Source organism: Malurus melanocephalus, unplaced genomic scaffold (assembly GCF_030028575.1).
Source record: "Malurus melanocephalus ecotype Western Australia unplaced genomic scaffold, MMel_1.1 scaffold_115, whole genome shotgun sequence".
Taxonomy (NCBI): Eukaryota; Metazoa; Chordata; class Aves; order Passeriformes; family Maluridae; genus Malurus; species Malurus melanocephalus.
The window spans coordinates 71013-91365 of record NW_026623347.1 but is presented as its reverse complement, the minus strand read 5'-3'; the positions used below and the strand labels follow the sequence as shown (position 1 = coordinate 91365).

At 51.3% G+C, this 20353-nt stretch overlaps 1 protein-coding gene across 10 annotated transcripts in view; it reads left to right on the top strand.

The window, feature by feature from the left end:
- MPRIP (myosin phosphatase Rho interacting protein) overlaps positions 1 to 15904 on the top strand; it is a 72750-nt gene extending 56846 nt beyond the window's left edge. For 6 of the 10 annotated variants that reach the window (XM_057369774.1, XM_057369769.1, XM_057369767.1 and 3 more), the window contains 9 exons: positions 541 to 4401; positions 7278 to 7425; positions 7966 to 8083; positions 8600 to 8759; positions 8847 to 8966; positions 9425 to 9511; positions 10143 to 10305; positions 10614 to 10699; positions 14731 to 15904. In XM_057369774.1, coding sequence (XP_057225757.1) covers positions 541 to 4401; positions 7278 to 7425; positions 7966 to 8083; positions 8600 to 8759; positions 8847 to 8966; positions 9425 to 9511; positions 10143 to 10305; positions 10614 to 10699; positions 14731 to 14802 — 4815 coding nt within the window. In that variant the 3' untranslated portion in view covers positions 14803 to 15904. Of the gene's footprint in view, positions 1 to 540; positions 4402 to 7277; positions 7426 to 7965; positions 8084 to 8599; positions 8760 to 8846; positions 8967 to 9424; positions 9512 to 10142; positions 10306 to 10613; positions 10700 to 11691; positions 11758 to 14730 lie in introns of all 10 variants that reach the window. The other 4 variants (XM_057369770.1, XM_057369771.1, XM_057369776.1 and 1 more) reach the window with 4 other exon arrangements.
- The last annotated feature ends 4449 nt before the right edge of the window (positions 15905 to 20353 follow it).

Below are 20353 nucleotides of genomic sequence, written 5' to 3'. Positions count from 1 at the left end.
TGGGATGTGATGTCATTTGCTGTCACCTCACTTTCTGTTGTTGCTTCTGGTTGGTAGGACTGTGTTACCTGAACTGTGCACTTTTTGTTTCACAACCAAACAAACAAACTCGCTAAAAAAAAGCAGTTCCTTTCTCCTCCACCTTGTTCCATCTCCTCCTCCTCATCCGTCGCATTTTTCTCTTGTCTGTCTGTCTCCGTTTTACTGCTGGTGTTTCTTTTTCATTGTTGTTTTGGTTCTGTTTGAGTTTGGGTTTATTTTTTTTCCTTTTAGCCTGTTACTGTACAGCTGTTTTGATGTCGTGGTCAGTGTTTTCTGTTACTGGAAAGCAGTTGTTGCTCATTAAAAAAAAAAAAAAAAAAAAAAAAGTTTGGTTGAACAGCCCAAAATGTGCCAAGAACAAATCATCCCAATTGGAGCAGTGGGTAGCAGCCAAGTCGCTGCGAGGAACTTTTCCATGGCCTGCCTGGCCAGAGGTGTGACACTCAGAAGGGAGAGCCAAGAGTGTTACTAATCTAGTATTTAATCAATTTTTTTAAGACCGAGGTGGCCGCCTCGCCATCAGGTGCCTGGCAGAGGCTCCACAAAGTCAACCAAGACCTCCAAAGCGAGCTGGAAGCCCAATGCCAGCGTCAAGAGGTGATCAATCAGCAGATTCAGTCGCTGAAGCGCAGCTACGCCGAGGCCAAGGACGTGATCCGGCACCACGAGGCCGAGATTCAGAGCCTGCAGGCGAGGCTCAGTAACGCGGCGGCCGAGCTCACCATCAAGGAGCAGACCCTGGCCAAGCTCAAGAGCGACCTGAGGAGCGAGAAGGAGAAAGCCAAAGAGCAGCTGGAGGAGTGGCAGCACGGCGAGGCCGCGCTCAGCTCCCAGCTGAAAGCCAGCGAGCAGAAGCTGAAGAACGCGGAGGCTCTGCTGCTGGAGAAGACCCAGGAGCTGCGGGACCTGGAGATGCAGCAGGCTCTGCAGCGGGACCACCAGAAGGAAGTGCAGCGGCTGCAGGACAGGATCGCGGATCTCAGCGGGCAGCTCAACGCCAGCGAGCAGACGCGGGTCCTCATGGAGGAGAAGCTGCAGAAGAACTACGAGGCTTTGCTGGAGAGCTGCGAGAGGGAGAAGCAGGTTTTGATACGGAGCCTGAAGGAGGTGGAGGACAAGGCCAACGAGTACGAGAACCAGCTGCAGAACAGYGAGCAGCAAATGGAGATTCTGCAGAAGGAGAAGCTGAGTGCCAAGTTCGAAGGCAGTGAGCTCGTCCACCAGCTGGAAGAGCAGCTGGCCATGAARGAGGCCAGCATCCAAAAACTCGCTGAGCACATCAAGGAGCTCGAAAATGAGAGGGATCAGATCAAGTGCCGGTTCCACGAGCTCATGAATCAGGTGGCTGAGTCTGATAATGAAGTTGCAAAGCTACAGGCAAAGTTGAAAATGGAAGAGACCAACTACCACAATCTGGAGCAGTCATTCGAGGAGGTGTCAGATCAGTTCCGGGGGGTGCAGGAGGTGCTGAAAGAGAAAGAAGAAGAGCTGAGACATGTTAAGGAAATGCACTTGAGAATTGTGGAGAAGAAAGATCAAGATCTCAGTGAGGCTTTGGTTAAAATGGTTGCTTTAGATAGCAGTTTAGAGGAGACTAAAGTAAAGCTAAARGCCAAGGAGGAGGCTTTAAAGAAATTAGCTAGTGTGGGCACAGGTCCATGTGCTGAGGAGGCAGAAGATGTTGGCCCCAGTCTGGAGGCTGATGAAAGTCATCCATCCCAACTGGGGCAGGCTCTGCAAACTCAGGATGTCCCAGCTCTGACTTATGCACTGAAGGAGGAGGARGATGAGGTTCTTGAGACTAGCCACAGGCAAGCAGAGGAATTTGGYTCCCCATCTAAAGTTGTAGAGCTCCAGGACCAAGAGTTGGTTCAGAAAGCCTTAACAAAGCCTGATGTAGGAATCATGGGTGCCAAGAGGCAAAGGATTCGTTTCTCRAGCATCCAGTGTCAAAAATACATCCATCCGGATGGATCAGAGAAAAACTGGACCAGCAGTACCTCTTCAGACACGAGCCAGGACAGATCTCTGTCTGAAGAAAGCATGTCCTCAGAGCCAACTCTGGGTTACCCCTCATCAGGGACGAGCGACTCTGAGACTTATCTCTCCATCATCCATTCCCTGGAAACCAAACTGTATATTACAGAGGAAAAGCTCAAAGACGTGACSATGAAGCTCGAAAGCCAGCACGGCCATAACCAGGAGACGCTCATCGCCCTCCACCATCAGTGGGCCAGCACGGAGTCCCAGCTGCGGGAACAGCTTCAGACCAGCCTGTCCCAAGTCAATGCTTTGATCTCACAGCTGGAGAGCGAGAGGCAGGAAAAGTTCAAGCTCATAGAAAGTCACGTCAGCGAGCTGGGAGGTTTCCAGATGAAAAACGATCAAGCGCTGACTTGCTTAGAGAAGTGCAGGGAGCAGCTAAGATCCTGGCCCAAATCAGACAAGGAAAATGAGGGTGATTTATTCCTTGTCACTCTGTCCAGCATGGAAACAACCTTATCAAATGCAATTCAAGCCTTGAGTGGRGCGCCAGTCCCATCGGAGTATCAGCAGAGTGAAAGCCTCACCACRGAAAGCCCCGCTCCAGAAGGAGGGGTTTTGGGAGAGGAGGAGCACGTCTCCGAGGAGCAGCRAGTGGATGTGTTTGATGCCAGCCAGCTGAGAGGGCTCTCAGAGAGGGTGGCATTTGAAGCCTCCCTCATCAACCAAATAGCAGAGTCTTTGAAAAATGCAAGCTCTGAGATAGCCCAGCTTCTGGGAGAGATCCAGGGAACAGCCGAGGTGGTTTTGTTGGAGCCAGCAAGTGTTTCTCATACGGCCGTCAATTTGGCCAGTGTCCTATCTAAAAAGCTGCTGCTGGAAGGGGAGTTCTGGAGCCAGGTGGAGGAGCTGAGAGCACACTTGAGCACTAGAGAAGGAGAAGCTGAGGGTAAAACGGAAACAAGTTCAGGCTTTTCCCCATGTCTTCTCAGTGCTGTAGCAGATGCTACATTGATCAAGGCAGAACTCGGGCTTGTCGCAGAGAAAATGAGAGAATCTTTCCATCAGAGGTTAAAAACAATCGAAGAAGAGCTCCACAATACCAAAACAGCTCTCCARCAGCACAAATGCATGTTGGAGGAGATCATCAAATCGTACAGGACTCCTGAGTTTGACAGAGTTATGCACCAGATTTCTGAAGCACTTGAAATACAGAAAGATGCTTCAGAAAGAGCCCAGATCTCCTGGGAYGGGAGCCGTCTCCAAATGGTGCCGTGCCAGGAATTAGCCAAGGTGGAGGAGACTGGCAGCGCACCAGACCGTAGTAGTGAAGCCCTTGTTTCCATTCAGGAAGATCTTGCCCAGCAACTAAAGGACAAATCCAGTGTTCTGAAGGAGATATCTGTTGCCTTACTCTCTCTGCCTCCTGAGGAGGCCAYGAGAGACTGTCAGAAGCTCCTGAAGATATCCCAGAGTCTTTCCTACCATTCGTGCATGGGAGATCTGGAGCGGTATTCGTCTCTGTTAGTCCACGATGCCATTGTTCAGGCTCAGGTTTGTTACGCCGCCTGCAAAGTGCGGCTGGAGCACGAGAGGGAGGTGAAATCCTACAAGGAATCCTTGCAGAGCATGGATGCGCTGTGCCAGGAGCGTGTCAAGACTGTGTCTGTCCTGCGGGACGAGTATGAGGAGCTGCTCAGGAAGCAGCAGGGCGAGTACAGCGAGGTGATCGCCGTGYTGGAGAGGGAGAACGCCGACCTCAAGGCAAAGGTGTCCCAGCTGGAAAACCAGCAGAGRCTCTTGGAGGAGGAAGGGCATAAACACAGCAAGAGCTTGAGCGAGCTGCAGGGACGCTACGAGGAGGAGATCCGAAACGTGATCGAGCAGCTCAACAGGACAGAGGATGCCCTGAAGGCCGAGAGGACGGAGGGGCTCAACCAGCTGGATGCTATCGTCCGCGACAAGCAGAACATGGAGCAGTATCACCTGGAGCAGATGCAAACGCTGGAGGAAAAGTTCCAGGCCAAGATCAAGGAGCTGCAGGTGATCCACGGCGAGGAGCTGCAGGCRCTGCAGGAGCACTACAGCCAGAACCTGCAGCGCCTGCAGGAGACCCTCRATGAGTACCAGAGGCAGCACCCAGAGGTGTCCCCTGCGGTGGCCCCGGGCWCTGGGGACACCTGGGTGGCCGGCGAGGCGGGTGGCACCGGGCAGGACCCCGGCAGTGACCCGGACTCCATGCACGGCCTGAGGGAACGCATCCAGGAGCTGGAGGCCCAGATGAACGTCATGAGGGACGAGCTGGAGAACAAACATCTGGAGGGGAACGCTTCCACTTTGAGGGAAAAATACCAGAAAGACTTTGAAAACCTAAAGGTCTTGATATGTTTAACACTTCCTGCTTTCTGCTGCTGAGTGTGCGGGAGGGYGCGTGCAGTCCCGGGGTTTGCTTGCCGAGCCAAGGGACATCCCCCAAAAGGGCCAGTGTGCTGAAAAAAGCCCCAAAGTGTTAGCCAGGCCTCTGTAAAGCATGGTGTATCCTTTTCTTCCATGCTGGGGTATTCTAAATGCATTGCTGAGGGCTTGGGAGGGTGGATTTCTGGAGGTGRTGTTTGCATGGAGAGGGAGAGAGAGTTCCAAAGTAGCTCAGTAACATCACGCTCTCCTTCAACACCAGGRCCACAGTGTTTCTCCTTGTACCCAACACAGTATATTTTGTTTGCTACTTCCCTTTAAAAGCATTCCTCAACTCTGTCTTTCCCAATCTGATCAAATCTCCAGTCTGTCTCTGCTGCCTTCARAAATGCAGGATGAAATGGAAACTTGATGCTCTCAAAATGTATGTTCCTGGGGAAAGCAGCTGCAAACAGATGCCAAATTCTGTAGCAAAGCAGAGCTCCTCTGCAGGAGGCTGTGAGGGCCACACTGGTGTTGAACACAGTGATTCTGTACACAAAAAAGAGTGCACAGTTATGGGACACCCAGGTGAGGTGCAGAGAAACCCACTGGCAATGAAATGCCACMGTTCAAATCGCCCCACCAGTCAGACTGGCTGTAAAACTCGTTTGAAATCATCCAGCGTCTGAAAAAAACTGCGTTTGGTGGCTTGCTTTTCATAGGAGAGCATTCCCAGTTTGGAGGTGAGTTTAGGGTGGTGGAGGACTTTGGCAGCACCAAGGGAGGCTGCCAGGTTGAACAGGAAGGTGAAGGGGYAGCAATGTAGAGGCTGTGCTGGGGRGGCTTTCACAGAGCASTAGCYGTTAAGGATCAGGAAAAATGTGGGAGAGCTTGCTTCCAGCYACAAAATCCASCACACATTTGAGCTGGGGGTAAAGRCATGGCTCAGCCCCAGCTATAAGCTGGTTTTAGCCTGGAGAGAGCAGTAGTTTTGCTGAATCCCATYGGAATTAAGAAGCAGTGGTCAGAAAGCCAACCAGGCGATTGGAAACCTGCCCAAATTAGAGGCTTAAATGTGCTCCATTGTTCTCTTCAGAACCTGACAGAGAATGTAACATCAGTAGCACAAAAGTATCTCTTCAGCCTGGAGGAGGCTCCAGGATGATCTTGGAGCCCTTTCCAGTGCCTAGAAGGGCTCCAAGAGAGCTGGAAAGGACTYGACAAAAAAAGCATGGAGCGACAGRACAAGGGAGAATGGCCTTAAGATGACAGAGAGAAGACTTAGATTAAATATTAGGAACTCTTTCCTGTGAGGGAGGCTGCCCAGAAGAAGCTGTGGCTGCCCCATCCCTGGGAGTGTCCAAGGCCAGGTTCAAGGCTTGGAGCAACCTGGGATAGTGGAAAGTGTCCCTGCTTGTGTCAGGGAGTGGAATAGTTTCAATAGTGAAATGGGCTTTAAGGTCCCTTCTAACCCAAACCATTCTGGGATTCTATGAGATACTGGTTTGTACATATGGATTTACGGCAATGCATTTACAATACATTAAATAGTGAATCTACAGCCAGGCCTGTGAAGCAGTGTGCACCTTTTTCTTCCAAAATTARAGGTGTTTCAGGAGCTGGACTTCATGATCCTTGTGGATCCCTTCCAATTCAGCATATTCTATGATTCTGGGTGTAATGAGGAATCCTGCAGGGCTACTCTGTGCCACAGCCAAGTCCAGGCAGGTTCTGGCACTGAGTTAGGAGTTTAAAAAAAAAAGCCAAACAAGGCTGAGAAAGTGAAGAATGCCTCAGGATTAAAAATTAAATGGGAGGGAAAAAAACACCAAAGCTGAAAATTGGGAATGAGGATTAGGCATAGGTTTCATTAGCCAACAAAATGATGCCAAGGGGTGTATGTTAGTGAGGGTCAGTGGTGTTAGACTGTCCTGAGCACTTCTGCCACTGGGGGAGTAAATTTGTCCCCCTAAAATTCCCTGTGGGGTCTCAGGGGTTCCTAGGTGACAGTTCTCACTTTCYGCAGAAAACACTGGTGTTAATCCARAAGGGATCCACTGAAATCAGGGAATAAAGCTGGCCTGTGTCCTCAAGGGGAAAAGCCCTGTGCTGTGCTTGGCATCAGGCTTGTCCCAAGCTGTCTGATGGGGCTCAGCACCTTGTCCCCAGTGTGTGYCCCTTCTTCCCTCATGGCTTGGGGCTGCCTGTGGCTTTGCTGGTCCTGTCCGTGTCCTGCAGCCGTGTGTCCGTCCGGGATCCCGATGTGCTTGGGCTGGCAGCTGAGCTGGGAACAGGCGTTTGCATTTGTCTGCTGCAAAATCACGAGTGGGGCTGTGCTGGGGGCAGAAGGACCAGGCAGGAGTTCAGGACCTCACTCCTGGTGAATCCCAGGTCCCCAAATTGCTGCTCCTGTGTCCTGGCCTGAGTTCTTTCCTAGCGAGTAGTTGTCCCTGCAGGGATACTTGGTTGGGAATTAAGACCCTGTTGCTGTCATGTCATTTTTCCACGCAGAAGCAGAAAAAAACATGSATTGAAAAGAGCAGAAGGGGCACAGAAAGGGTTTTTTGGTTGTTTTTTTTGACATAAATTTGCATTCCCCAACCAGGTCTGCCCCTAGACCTACCCTGTGCATCCCTTTCCCTGGAAATGTCAGGGGTTGAGTGACTGCAGGACAAGCCCTGACCTTTGTGAGGTGCATCCTGCTCCGTGGCTGGGGAAGGAGAAGATGTGTGCTGGAGCTGGGAGCTGACCTGCCCGCTGGCTTGTGGCTCCTGGTGGGGTCACCCACCGCCACTTGGGACAGTGGCACCGGCCCAGCACTCCTGGACCAACCCCTTGCCCTCCTCCCTTTGCAGGCAACATGTGAGAGGGGCTTTGCAGCCATGGAGGAGACGCACCAGAAGAAAATCGAGGACCTGCAGCGGCAGCACCAGCGGGAGCTGGAGAAGCTGCGGGAGGAGAAGGATCGCCTGCTGGCAGAGGAGACGGCTGCCACCATCTCAGGTACCAGAGGGAGACAGCTCCATGGGGATGGGGACACAGGGATGGGGTTTKCTCCATTGGACAGCAGAGCAGGGATGGGATGAGGGCTTGGAGGGCTGCACAAGGAAATGGGAARGGTCTTGGTGCCCATTTCCTGGTCCTTCTTCATGCTTGGTACCCCTGTTTTTGTTGCACATTCTGATCCATTCCAACTCAGAAAGGCATTAGTCATTCCTGTGGTTCATTTATTGCCAGTTYCACACTGAAYTGATTCTTCAGTGCCCCAGGGAATSTTAACACACTGGAGTTKAGGGGTTCTGCATCAGGAGTCYCACAGTCCAGGRAAYAATRTGTGAATTGGACAATCAYTGGGAYTCTGTTACAAAGTGGGATTTRCAGAAGCCYCTTTGCAGCTGCGGCACAGACTGAAGGGGCTGTGAACCCATGGGAAGTTTGCGGGGATGACTCTGATTTTGTTCCTTTAAAAAATGAAAAAAAACCTAAAAAACCTCACCCATGGGTGGAGAGTGCAGGGTGCTAACACGATGCTGCCCCTCACAGCCATCGAAGCCATGAAGAACGCGCACCGGGAGGAGCTGGAGCGGGAGCTGGAGAAATCCCAGCGCTCCCAGATCAGCAGCGTCAACGCCGACATCGAGGCCCTCCGAAGGCAGTACCTGTAAGAACATCACTGTCCTCTCTCTGTTGGCATCTTGAAAGGTGACCATGTGTGTGGGAGACCCTTCGTTCCCATTTGGTTTTGGCATTGAGTTCAGAGTTATTGCAGGGGCTTGTTCCCTTTGTTCCCGACCCAGCTGCATCCATCAGAGCCTCCTGGTTGCCTATAAYCTTTCAGACTCCAGGTTGATGTCCCCACATTACCCCCAATGGCTGCTTTATGGTCCCCAGAAGYAGCAGGTGTGCAGCCAGTGCTGCTGTTCATGCATCTGCAGCAGCAGGTTTGTTCAAAAGACGAGGTGGAAGCGCTGAGCTTTCCATGGCAGTGCTGTCCTCCTGTGGGAACTGAGCAGAACAGTTTTTACCCAAATAGAGAATCAGTCTCTCCCAAAGAGAATATGCCATCCTCATCCTTGGTGCTTATCTCCCTGTTGGGTTGCCCTGGGATGCAGCAGAAGAATGGGAATGGGGCTGTGTGTGTGTGTGTGGAGAGGCAGCAGCCCTGTGTGTTCYGCAGGGAGGAGCTGCAGTCGGTGCAGCGGGAGCTGGAGGTGCTGTCGGAGCAGTATTCCCAGAAGTGTTTGGAGAACGCCCACCTGGCGCAGGCGCTGGAGGCTGAGAGGCAGGCCCTCCGCCAGTGCCAGCGGGAGAACCAGGAGCTCAACGCCCACAACCAGGTGAGGGTCCCCGCCCGGGCCAGGGGGGCTCCGTGCTGTGCCGTGGCCGTGCTCCCCCTTCCCACAAYGGCTCTCCTCCTCTTCCAGGAGCTGAATAACCGCCTGGCTGCGGAGATCACGCGATTGCGGACCCTGCTGACCGGGGAGGGCGGGGGAGAGGCTGCTGGGTCGCCTCTCACGCAGGGCAAGGACGCCTACGAGCTGGAGGTGAGCTGTGCAGAGGGCACAGGGGTGGGTATGATGACTGTACCACAGGAGTGTGTCACAGCCTGGGAGTGTGTCACTGCCATCTGTCCCCCAGTCAGGTGTCGTGGCTGGTCAGCGCTGTCATCATGGACTGCATGGGGCCAGGACATGCTGGAGTCCTCATCTTCTCACTGTGTCCAGCCAGACACTCACTCTTCCTTCTGCAGCTCCTGCTTGTCCCCAGGGTCCAATCCATGCAGAAATCCATGCAGAAACTGGGGTGGGCGGGGAGCACAGCMGCACTGCAACCTTGGGCAAGTTCCCAAGAGATCCAGGAGGAGTTTTCTTGWGACAAGCACAAGAGCAGGTGGACCAGAGGCTTTGTGATGCTGACACAGGSCTGAGCCTCCAGCCCTTGGCTGCAGCAGGTGTCACACTGTGTCTGTTTGGGTGCAAATATGCTGGTTTTGTTCCCACAGGTCCTGCTGCGGGTCAAAGAATCCGAAATCCAGTACCTGAAGCAGGAGATCAGCTCCCTCAAAGATGAGCTGCAGACGGCACTGAGGGTAATGCAAGGGGTGGTTCTGCAAATCCTCTTATTGTGCTCTGCTCCTGAATGTCTGTGCTTAGATTTCAGCCCATTTACACCCATATTTGAAGCCATATTTAATTTTTCCCCTGAATGTAATTCAATACCCATTTTGGTGTCATCAGTAAAGCACTCCATGTATCAATTTAGGACTTACCCCAGTGTGGGAAAACATCCCTTTCAGCGTGATTTCCCCATTTTCTGCCACATCAGTTCAGATTTAAATGGCACAAACAATCASTGTTAGAGATCTACCCAGCCTTGCAGCGATGCAACTAGTTTGCTCTGGACGAGCCAAAGCCATTTCTGGGAATTCTTCTTGAATTCTGTTTCTTGCCTAAAATGAAAAGCCACAAACAATCCTGTAGCCGAGGGGCAGCACTGTGTGCTCGCCCTTGGCTCTCAGCTCTCTGCCTGTCTCCATTCCCGTAGTCCCGTATCGCTGTTGGAAGCAGCTCCGAGGGTGTGTGCTGCCCCAGCCAAGCCTTTCTCCCGCTGCCGGCTCTTCTTCCGTCAGCATTTGCCAAGCTCCTCTTGAGTGCATCCACAAACCCCTCGGCTCCAGCTGTCTGTCTGGCTCCATCGGGTTGTTCTTGTTCCCTTGCCAGGATAAGAAATACGCCAGCGACAAGTACAAAGACATCTACACGGAGCTGAGCATCGTCAAGGCCAAGGCAGACTGTGATATCAGCAGGTTGAAAGAGCAGCTGAAAGCAGCCACAGAAGCTCAGGGAGAGAAATCCCCTGTGAACACCACTGTRTCGGGATATGGTCAGTCCTCCCCCAGCAGCTCTGAGTAGTCCCGGGCTAACACGGGAATCCTGGAGTACAAACCCTTGTGCAGTAACGGGTCTGAGTGTAGGACTTGGCYTTCCACCCCAAAGCTGATGGGCTTTGAAAGCCTTCTGGCATTTTGCATCAGGAAAACCTCGTGATGCAGGGATGCCCAAAAGCCCCCTCTGCCCTTAGGGCAGCACTGCTCAAGTTGGGCTCATAGGGGCACTTCCCAGAGCAGAGCCCCAGGCCCTGTCTTTGCAGGTGGGCATCAGGCTAATCCCACTTCTTTTGCTTCTTCCCAGATATTATGAAATCAAAAAGCAACCCTGATTTCTTGAAGAAAGACAGATCCAGTGTTAGCCGGCAACTAAGGAATATCAGGTCAAAGGTGAGCTCAGATGTCCTTCCCAGTGGGATGGGAATGAGGAATGCCCAGCATTTCTCTTCAGTGGGGATCCCAAGTGGGAAGAAATGGGCAGGGGAAGAAAACTGAGAATTTCCCAGCCACTAGTGCTAGCCTGGATGGTTTTTTACTGTGCAGCCAGGCAGGGCCTGCTCCCCCACTGCGGACTCTGCTCAGATGGAGGCATGAAGCTGCTCCCTGGTTGGAAAACAGGCTGAAGTTTACCCTGTTCTTTGGTCTTTCACAGGAGGAYTATCCCAGTATCTGCTCCCTCTTTTCCTAAGTTGAAATTTAGGTGGAGATGTGCACACCATCCTAGTTTTAGTGTTGATCACTGCAAGGTTTTTTGTCTATGTGTAGTWGCAACGCTTCAGTCCTGGGCATATTGAACACACGCTTTGCTTGTGTGTGAACATGGTGCAGATGGCCCTGTGCTTCTGTGGTCCTTCTTGCTTGCTGTTGATCCCAAAGCCCAGTGATGCTGTGCCAAGCTCTCCTTGGCAGCCAGTTACATCATGTGGGACCGCAGGGATAAGGAAGGGTAAAATAATGCTGATCAGGAGTCGGCATTGGACACAGGGCAGTTGGGAGGAAGCTCAGATGAGCAAACCTGCTTTGCCTCTCACCTGGTGTCTCGTGCTGATGTTTGAAGTGGTTGAGTCCTTGCAGCTCCTCAGCTCAGGGCACCTGCTCTGTGCCCAGTGAACACAGAGACACTCCTGCACATTGCAGGGCAGCCCAGAGCTGCTGGGCCACTSTGATGTTGGGTTTCCCTTCACCACTTCAACTCAGATCACTTCCTGTGTGATCCCCATGTGTGTTGCTTGGTGGGGAAGGAGAGGAGAGGAAGCAGGGGCTGTGCCAGGGCATCGCTGCGGGACGGGGGGGCTGGGGCTKTGCCAGCGCCAATTCATTTGGGATTCATGAGCTTCTTTTGTTTTTTGTTTTTTGTTTTATTTTGCTTTTTCCTTCAACAGTCCGTTATTGAGCAGGTCTCATGGGATAACTGAAATGAACCCGAGTCCAGGTTCCCTGCCACGTAGGTAAACACACCGGCACCGCCCAGCGCCGCAGCCACCACGGGAGCGGCCCAACCTCTGCATGCACTGCTCACACCTCCCTGCCAAACCAGAGCCCTCTTTATGACTGACTGATGGGTTTATTCACTGCTCATTCTTTTCCTGGGGGAAGGGGAAGGGGAAGGGAAAGTCAGTGCACCCAAGGTCTGTGTGAAATGCAGTCTCTCTGCCTCTTCCCTGGGGAATATGGGTTTTCTCGTCTTCCTGCTCTTCCCACCCTCACCAACACAGCTCATCCTCACGGAGAGAATTTGGACATGGTGGGGCATGTTTTCCTGTTTGCTGTGTTGAGAGTGTGGGACACTGAGTGTGCATGCCTGAATGACTCTGCATGCCTCAGACTAAACTCCAGCCCCATCCAGGTCCCRTAGGAAAAACCTGTGTTGCTGTTACCCAGGTGCAGGAATAGTCAGGGATGCCTTTGAGTGTAGTTCCCACAATGGCTYGGAGCATGGAAAGTGGTCTTAGCCATCTCAGCTGCAGAGGGAATGTCCTGGACTRCCCTAATTTCCTTCACCCACAATTGCTGCTTCATCAGGCTGATCCATGCCTGAGCAAGAGTCTTCCTTGCCCAGTAACCTCCTCCTCCTGCTCTCCATCCCTGAGCTTCCAAGGCTTTCAAACTCATCCAGCAAGAGGAGGGAGCTGATGAGAAAGGCTGACCCTAATGAGCCAGGTATCTGTATTTACTGGAGCAGTAGTGAATAATCCTAATGAGCCAGGTATCTGTATTAACTGGAGCAGTAGTGAATAATCCTAATGAGCCAGGTATCTGTATTTACTGGAGCAGTAGTGAATTTCCTGGCCCACAGCAAAGACTGAGGTGGGAGCACCTGCAAGGGGAGGCTGGGAGAGGGGAGCTCCCAGCATGGTGGCTGGAGAGCCCCAGGAAGTCTGTTGGAAGATCCCTTTGTCACAAATATCATCCTACATTAGTCTCACTTCATCAGCCATTGAAATGGGTTGTGGGAGTGCCCGGGGGCTGAATTTGCTGGAATTTGTGCCATCAGGGAGAACAGTCCAATGATTCCTGGTGTCTCTCTCCTTCCATCCACTGAGAAATCGGATGTGAGAASTGGAATGCACGAGCTGCTCCCGTTTAAAGAGGCCCAAAGAAAACTTCCTTTAGGAAATGTGTGCTCAGAGATGCATCCCAGGAGACTCTGCTGCCCGTTGGAAAGCGAGCACACGGCGTTTGGAAATCCCATCCAATTCAGTGCTTTCATTTCCGTGCTGCCTGGCAAAGCTGCTCTGTGTTTGGGGGCCTGTGGGAGGAAAAACATTTCCAGAAATACAGTAACCATGGGAATCTGCACAGCCTTGGGGCAAGTTTATCATGGAGTCCTGCCTTGATAAACGTGGGAAGGAAAGCTCAGCCCAAAAGTCCAACCTGCTGCTGTGATAGAATGGTCCTCTGGCACCACGGCCAGGGAAGGGAAGGGAGAAGGGGAGGTGGTTGCCTGATAGTGGRATCATGGAATCACAGAATGATTTGGGTTGGAAGGGATGAAAACTCATCCTGCTCCAACCCCCTGCCATGGGCTGGGACACCTTCCACTATCTTAGGTTGTTCCAAGCCCTCTCCAGTCTGGCCTTGGACACTTCCAGGGATCCAGAGRCAGCCACAGCTTCTCTGAGCAATCTGTGCCAGGGCCTCCCCACCCTCACAGGGAAGAACTTCTTCCCAATATCCCATCTAACCCTGCCCTCTGGCAGTGAGAAGCCATTCCCCCTTGTCCTGTCACTCTAGGCCCTCATCCAAAGTCCCTCTCCAGCKCTCCTGGAGTCACTTTAGGCACTGGAAGAGGCTCTGAGATCTCCCTGGAGCCTTCTCTTCTCCAGACCGAACAATCCTCAGGCTTTCCTCATAGAGCTGGTTTTCATCTCTCCAGTCTGTGCCTTTGAAGGGCCAAGTCTTGGTCTGTGAGCGAATAACGTTCCAGCTGCAGCATGAATTCCTTGCATATTCCAAGGACCAGGCTGGCAGGCAGAGCTGTGGGGTGGGGACAGGCAGAGGGGCAGAACCCTGGCTCTGGGGGCTGTTTTTAGGGGCAGGGGGTGGCTGTGCCTCCTCATCCACAGGGACARCACACCACTAATGCCTTGCTCACCTGAATTTCTCATGCCACAGGTTTGGGGCTGTAGGAAGAAGGGAGGCTGKCATTATGCTTGTCTGTTCCCTCAGGCTGGTTTCAGGTTAAAGCTGCCCTACAGGAGTCAGGCAWTTTGTTCCTGGGTTTCTGCCCCTCTCAGTGCTGTGCTGAGTCCCCACGTGTAGGTGGTGGATTTCACAATTCCAAATGCTGCTGGCCAGCTGAGAGTTGTGCCTTGAAATCTGGATGCTGCATCTGAATCGGATCAGCCATCRGAGCCTGCCAGAGCTGAACAGCATTTAGGATTCTCTGTCTAACCCTGGGCAGCCAAGGCAGCTTTGGCTTGGGAGAGTCCCCGGGTGGGGTGAGAGAAGGGGTGGGATGGTCGCTGGCAGCACACACCAGTTCCCAGGGTTTTTTGAGCAAATCCTGCCTAGAGCGGAGCCAGGAGTGTCCTCATCGGTGCCGCAGCAGTGCAGGAGGCAGGGAAGGACCAGCCTGTGGGTCGTGTTCAGCATCCCGGGGCTCCCTCCGYAGGAATTGCCCCCTCCAGCCCTGCCCCGTGAGCTCCAGGGGCCATTCCCGAGTCAGCTAATCCCGCTTGCAGCATGATGTGCCTCTCATTCGCTTCTGGTTCGTCGCCTGGTTCRTTGCAATCTCACCCTGTCTCGAGGYGCCAGTAATGCCCTCCATAACYGTGTGTTTTCTCTCAGCATGTCCCACTAATCCTCCGCCAAGGAGCCCATTCCTCACTGCCACGTCTCCTTTGCCTGAGCATCGCTCCCTCCCCGCGCGCCGGACGCCCGCCCGTGCCCCAACGCTCTCTGTCTTTTGTCTCTCCCAGAGTCTGAAGGAAGGCCTGACTGTGCAAGAACGCCTGAAGCTTTTTGAATCCAGGGACTTGAAGAAAGACTAGTTCTCCCCGCTCCGCTTGACCACGCGCACCTCCCAGCTTGAGGCAGCACAGCACCAGCACCGTTTGTCTSTCGTTCCTTACGATGTCCTCGCTGTCGTTCGTCCTGACGCCCCGACRGGACCCGGCGCCGCGGTGGCGGTGCTTCCCCTCGCCTCCCTGGCTCCTTTCCCTGCTTGTGAGATGCTCCAAAGACTCTGAGACAGAGAGAGAGGAAGGGATTGGAGTGGGGTTTTTCCCCCCCTCTCTTTGGCGCTTTGTAGGAGAATCCTTTCTTTACTGTAAACCATTACACTAAGTGTCAGTATTAAGGCTCAGTAGCCTGTTAATAAGCTATAGCTCTGTCGGGAAGAGCGAGCAGGGCCTGGGTGGTGTCGGCCAGACCGAGCTCTTACTGCTGTCTAGAGACCCAGTGCTCAGAGCACACCGGGAGCCTGACCTAACCATTGATCTCGACTGCATTACTTGCACCTACAAGGGGGGAAAGCCCGGGGGAAACCGCCGGGGAGAGCGAGCCCGTGCTGGCGGCCGCAGCCTGGAGATGCCACACGGACATCTCGCTGGAGAAGGACACAAGAAGTGATTCTCCTGGCCCGTGACTGTGCCGTATCCTGAATGTAGGTGCCACCGAAGCCCGGCCAGCTTTGGTGGCTGCCCAGGTGGTTATGGATGGATGGATGGATGGATGGGGAGCTGCAGCTACTGAAGTGCACCATCGAGCCGGCCCCGTCGGCGCGTCCTCGCTCCCGTCTCGCTGCTGGTCCGAGTTGGTGTTCCAGGGGCCGAGCTGTAAGATCACTTTCTTGCCTCTGTTAGATCAAGCCCAGCACTCTTTTTTTTTTGGTTTGTTTTTTTTTTTTGCTGTTACTCCCTTCCTCTCATTGAATCCCGTGTATCCCAGGGTCTGTGCGCATGTGAAACTCCCTTTTCCTAGTCAAAGGAAACTAGAGTAGAAAGTAGAGCCAATATTGACTGAAAATGCACAGTGCTCAATGCATATAATGCTCCTTTTTTACCAGCTTCTTGAATTCAACTCTTCTTGTCAGCAGGGCAGCTCCTATTTTAATTCTTTAATCTTTTCCTGAAATAAAAATCTCAAAACCAGTATGTGCTTCAGACCTTCTCAGTCCTAACAGATTTTGTATTTATAAATACAGTTTAGCATCGTGAGGCCGATAAATGGATACAAACCAAGGGATGAGGAGCTGGTAGCACTTAGATGGTTGCAGCCAGCTGAGCAGAGGCTTCCTAGAAGAATCCTGTGCTGCTTTGCAGGTGTGGAGGCTTCATCCCAAGCTCATTTTTAAGATGCCACTTGGAAGGATCCSAGGTCCTGTCTCTCCAGTCACCAGGGCTGAAGGAGCGTTCAGGCTGGGATGTTAAACATACCCGGATCTTCACCTGGAGCAGAGCTTCCTCTTGTCCTTCGGGCACTCAGCTGAGGCTGAGGCTGAGGCTGGCAGCTGCCAGTGCTTCCCTGCTGCKTTTGGGTGTGGTGAGTGGCACAGGCACAGCTCTCAGAGCCCCACGGGGCTGGTGAAGCCACCCCCAGTCGTGTGGGGAGCACCCCCTGTCGTGTGCAGGGACAGGGACCGGCCACTGCTGCCAGGACTTGCCATGGATAATAAACCAAATTAATTAATCTCACTGCTGCACTTGTGGGCCTAAAATATTTCTTGCTAAGCAAAGGGGTCTTTAGTGAACATGGGYGGATGCTCTCATGCTCCAGCTTGTAGGAGCAGATATTTTCCATGGGGGAGTGTGGCTCCTCCAGGAAAATAAATGGAGAATCTTTGTCTGCTGTACAGGCAGGGCTGAACAGTGGCATTGACATCATCAGGATCAGCTGCACCCTCTGGGGCAGTGCTTGGGAAGGATGTTTGGGATGTCTTTAGGGTGGGAGCTGTGAGTTCTGGGGAGAAARGGGAGGAGGGAAGGTGCCTTAGGCAGCCAAATATTCTGAATGAACCCCTGCTGAGGGTTCTGGGCTCACCCTGGTGACTGAGCATCTCTGCAAGGCAAGAGGCAGCACTTTACCATAGAGAAAAGAACCTGCAGCACCCATGAACAGCCCCAAACTCAAATTTTGCTGCAGAGCACAGTGCTTGAAAATAAAGGGAGAAGTCCCTTTACTCATAGCAAAGTTCCTTGGTTATCCTTCTGTTTCTTCCTGCTCCAGACTTCATCCACCTTTTGGGATTAATCAGTGGCTATTTAAATTAGAAAGTGTGTGGGCAAAATATTGCATTCTGCATCACTCCATCCTATTGATAGCACCAAAATGGGACGTTTAGGAAAAGTCAAGCGCAGGCACAGGTGTCTTCTCGTCAGCTCCAAGTAAATCTTACTTTTCCTGAGTAAAATTTTCCACTCATTTTCGCCATTCCCACTTGAGCCAGACTGAATCCTTCTTAAATGTCACCTCTTCTTTGCCCACGTATTAGAAAAAGAAGCAAATTGTGTTCATTTGCTTCAGAAATAGAATTGCTTAGAATTGGTGCTGATTTGCAAACCAGAAAATTCCCCCTTTTTTTGCCACCAGAGAATTGGGCTGCAGAAAAAGTGCTACCCCCTCATATTGCAAAATGTGTCACTTTTTTACCAACTCTACTCGATGGCACTTCACAAGACTTTTGCATTTTTGTCTTGGTTTGGATACTCAGTTTGCTGTGGACATTCAAGCACACGCACACTTGTCTGTGGTTTGCCTTTGCTCTGTAATTATTTGCATTTTTTTAGATAAAAAGGCTTTCTTATTCTTCTCTTTTTTAAAAACAAAAGTAATTTTAAACCTGTATAGTATCCCAGGCAYGCTGTGTAAATATTTATTCCTCAGCAGTTTGCAGAGGGTTCTCTTTTGTGACTGAGTTGTGGAAAAGAGGCCCCACTTTGTGTGGTCTGGGAGAGGAGCAATGAGTGTAACTGTCCAACCCACCCATCTGCCCCTATAAACTGCTTTGTTTGGGTTTGAGGACTTTTATAATTATCTTTTCAAACCTTTTCTGCCGATCTATGCCTTTAGCTTTGAAGATACCTGTCCAAAGATTGTCTACAGTCTGTTTGATCACTGTAACATACCTTGCTATGAATTTGGGGTATTTTTTTCCAGGCAGGACTCGATAATCTTGTGTTTGGTGGTGACATCAATGCTGTACAGGTGTAAACTGTCACCTGCTGTTCCAGAGAGCAGCAGCAGCTCCCTGCCCAGCCACAGCTCAGGCTCCTGGGGCTGTCACAGTGAGCACGGYGAGCCCCCGGATTTGGGAGGCACCAGGAATGCTGTGCAGCACATTTGGGATGCTCTTGGGCTGTCCAAAGAGCCACAGCCCCTCCTGCACAGACACCCATCCCACAGCAGTGTGGCCACGAGCTGTAATTCATTGTGTAACTTCAAACATAGTGAAACTACAACGAGAAGATCCAGGGCACTGCTGCAGGAACAGGCAGCACCTGAACTTGTAAATAATGGCTGCAATTACCATTATTTTCYTCATGCTTTCTTCACCCTGTGTGCAGGACAAAAGCACTCGCTGTGTGTTCTCACCTGGAGAAAGCAAAGCATGTAAAAATACTGGAGACTGTGGTAAGTAGAAAACAGGAATGCTCTGGCTTGGTCCATGTTCACCCTCCTGGAGTTCTGGGTGGCTTCAGAGYTTAAAGAGTCATTTGGAAGGATGGTTTGGGGGCAGAGAAGGAAACTCTGCGAGGCTGTGGGTGGTGTGTGGTGTGGCTGTTCAGGTACCAATGGTCAGTGTTCTCCCAGTGCCCTCGCAACAGCTTGGCCTTGGCTCTCTCCAAGCAAAGCTTCACCCAACTGACCCGTGATGGGGACTCTTGCTGGGCCAAATCTGGGCACTGCTCTGCCACATGGGAACAACCCAGAGGGACTGTGAGCCCTGAGGGTGACGGAGTCATTTCCCAGAGCTGTTTCTGTGATGCTGGGACTCTGCAGCCTCAGGTCTCTGACATCAATTTTTCCCCCTGCAAAGGTGGAGGGTGTGGGGTGCTCCTGCATCTCCCTGTGTGTGAGTTCCTCTCTCCTTCCCTTCTCCCTTCCACTCSCAGATTATTCCAGTGCTTTTTTAAGAGCCACCATTCCCGATCAACTGCTTGCTGTAATAGAAAAATCCMTTTTTCTCGCTGTATTTATTCCTTACAAACCCTGTGTGACATGCTAGGCTCCCCTGGATGTAGCTGATAATTTTTACTTTGTAAATACAATTACCTAACTTTACATTAACTATATGGTAATAAACTATTTTTGCACCACCCTTTGCATGCCGTGTGAGAGGTTTATTTCTAAAAAGAAATAAGAACAGGGCAGAGGTCAGCATGAAAAGAAGGGAGATGCTTGCTTTTATAGTCACACTTCACAAACGACATGCAACAGGCAGCATTTTGACAGCAGTAAGATRTTTTAAATAGTTTAAATCTAGTGCTGCTGCATGGGATTTACTGGAGAATCAATCTCCAGGTGTTTCCATACAGGTAACATGATTTTCTTYCCCCCAGGCAAACTTTCTCAAAACAGATCAAATCTAAAATCTCGTGATGTCCATATATTCATAAATATCCTAATAAAGACCTACAGGAATTGGAATGCAAAAGTCAGACAAGGATGTTGAGGTTTTCTGTGAAAATGGTTTATTTAACAGTGCCAATCACAGCACTACCCGTAACAAAACTGGTAACAGAATATCAAAACCTCTCTTCATTTTGAGAGATATTAAGGCACTTTCTATTCATATGAAACAATTCTTACACAGACACTATTTAGAGCTTGGAATTCCTAAATTTACATCATCTTTGTTCCACCCTGTGCTGCAGGGACAGAGATGTCACCTCCTTCCCTCACTGTTCCACCTACTGCTGCGGGTTGAGGGCACAGACCATGACATGGTGYCCCAAAACCTGAAAGAACCAGGGTTTCCAGACCTCTCCTGTGTCTGCTCTCCAGGCAAACGCTGATCCCAAAAAACTGTTTCTCTTATTTCCTTCCAGACTTCCCTACACTTCCTTGCTGCAAGAGAAGCTGTCATTCCCATCTGTGCTCTTGGTTTTACACTGGAGCTCTGCTAACCTTTAACCCCAAAAACTAAGCAAAACTTAAAAATTTTTGCTATTTCCCACAAATTTCCTTTTTAAAACTTTCAACAATTAATGCCAACAAGAAATGCAACTGAGGTAAAATCTATAGAAGCTCTTAACTCTGCTGTAGCTCTGTTATCTCTCCTTCAGTTACTGGTCTAGAGGAGTCCCTGGGCTACATTTCCATTCCATATCCCAGGCTGGAAAACATTCCTTTTACCACTGAAACACTGTATGAACACACCTGGTTGGCACCAGGGCACAGTGATGAGCCCGCCTGAAGTTTTAATGCTTGTGAATGCAACTCTGTCCCTGTTACCCAAACCAAATAGTTGGGTCCATCCCTCCAGCACGGGAAAGACCCATGGCAGGGGAACTGTGGCATTTTAAGGCAGAGAGCACTTTGCTTCTCTGGAGACAATAACCAAAGTTACATCCAGATGAACAAAACAATGATGTCTATACA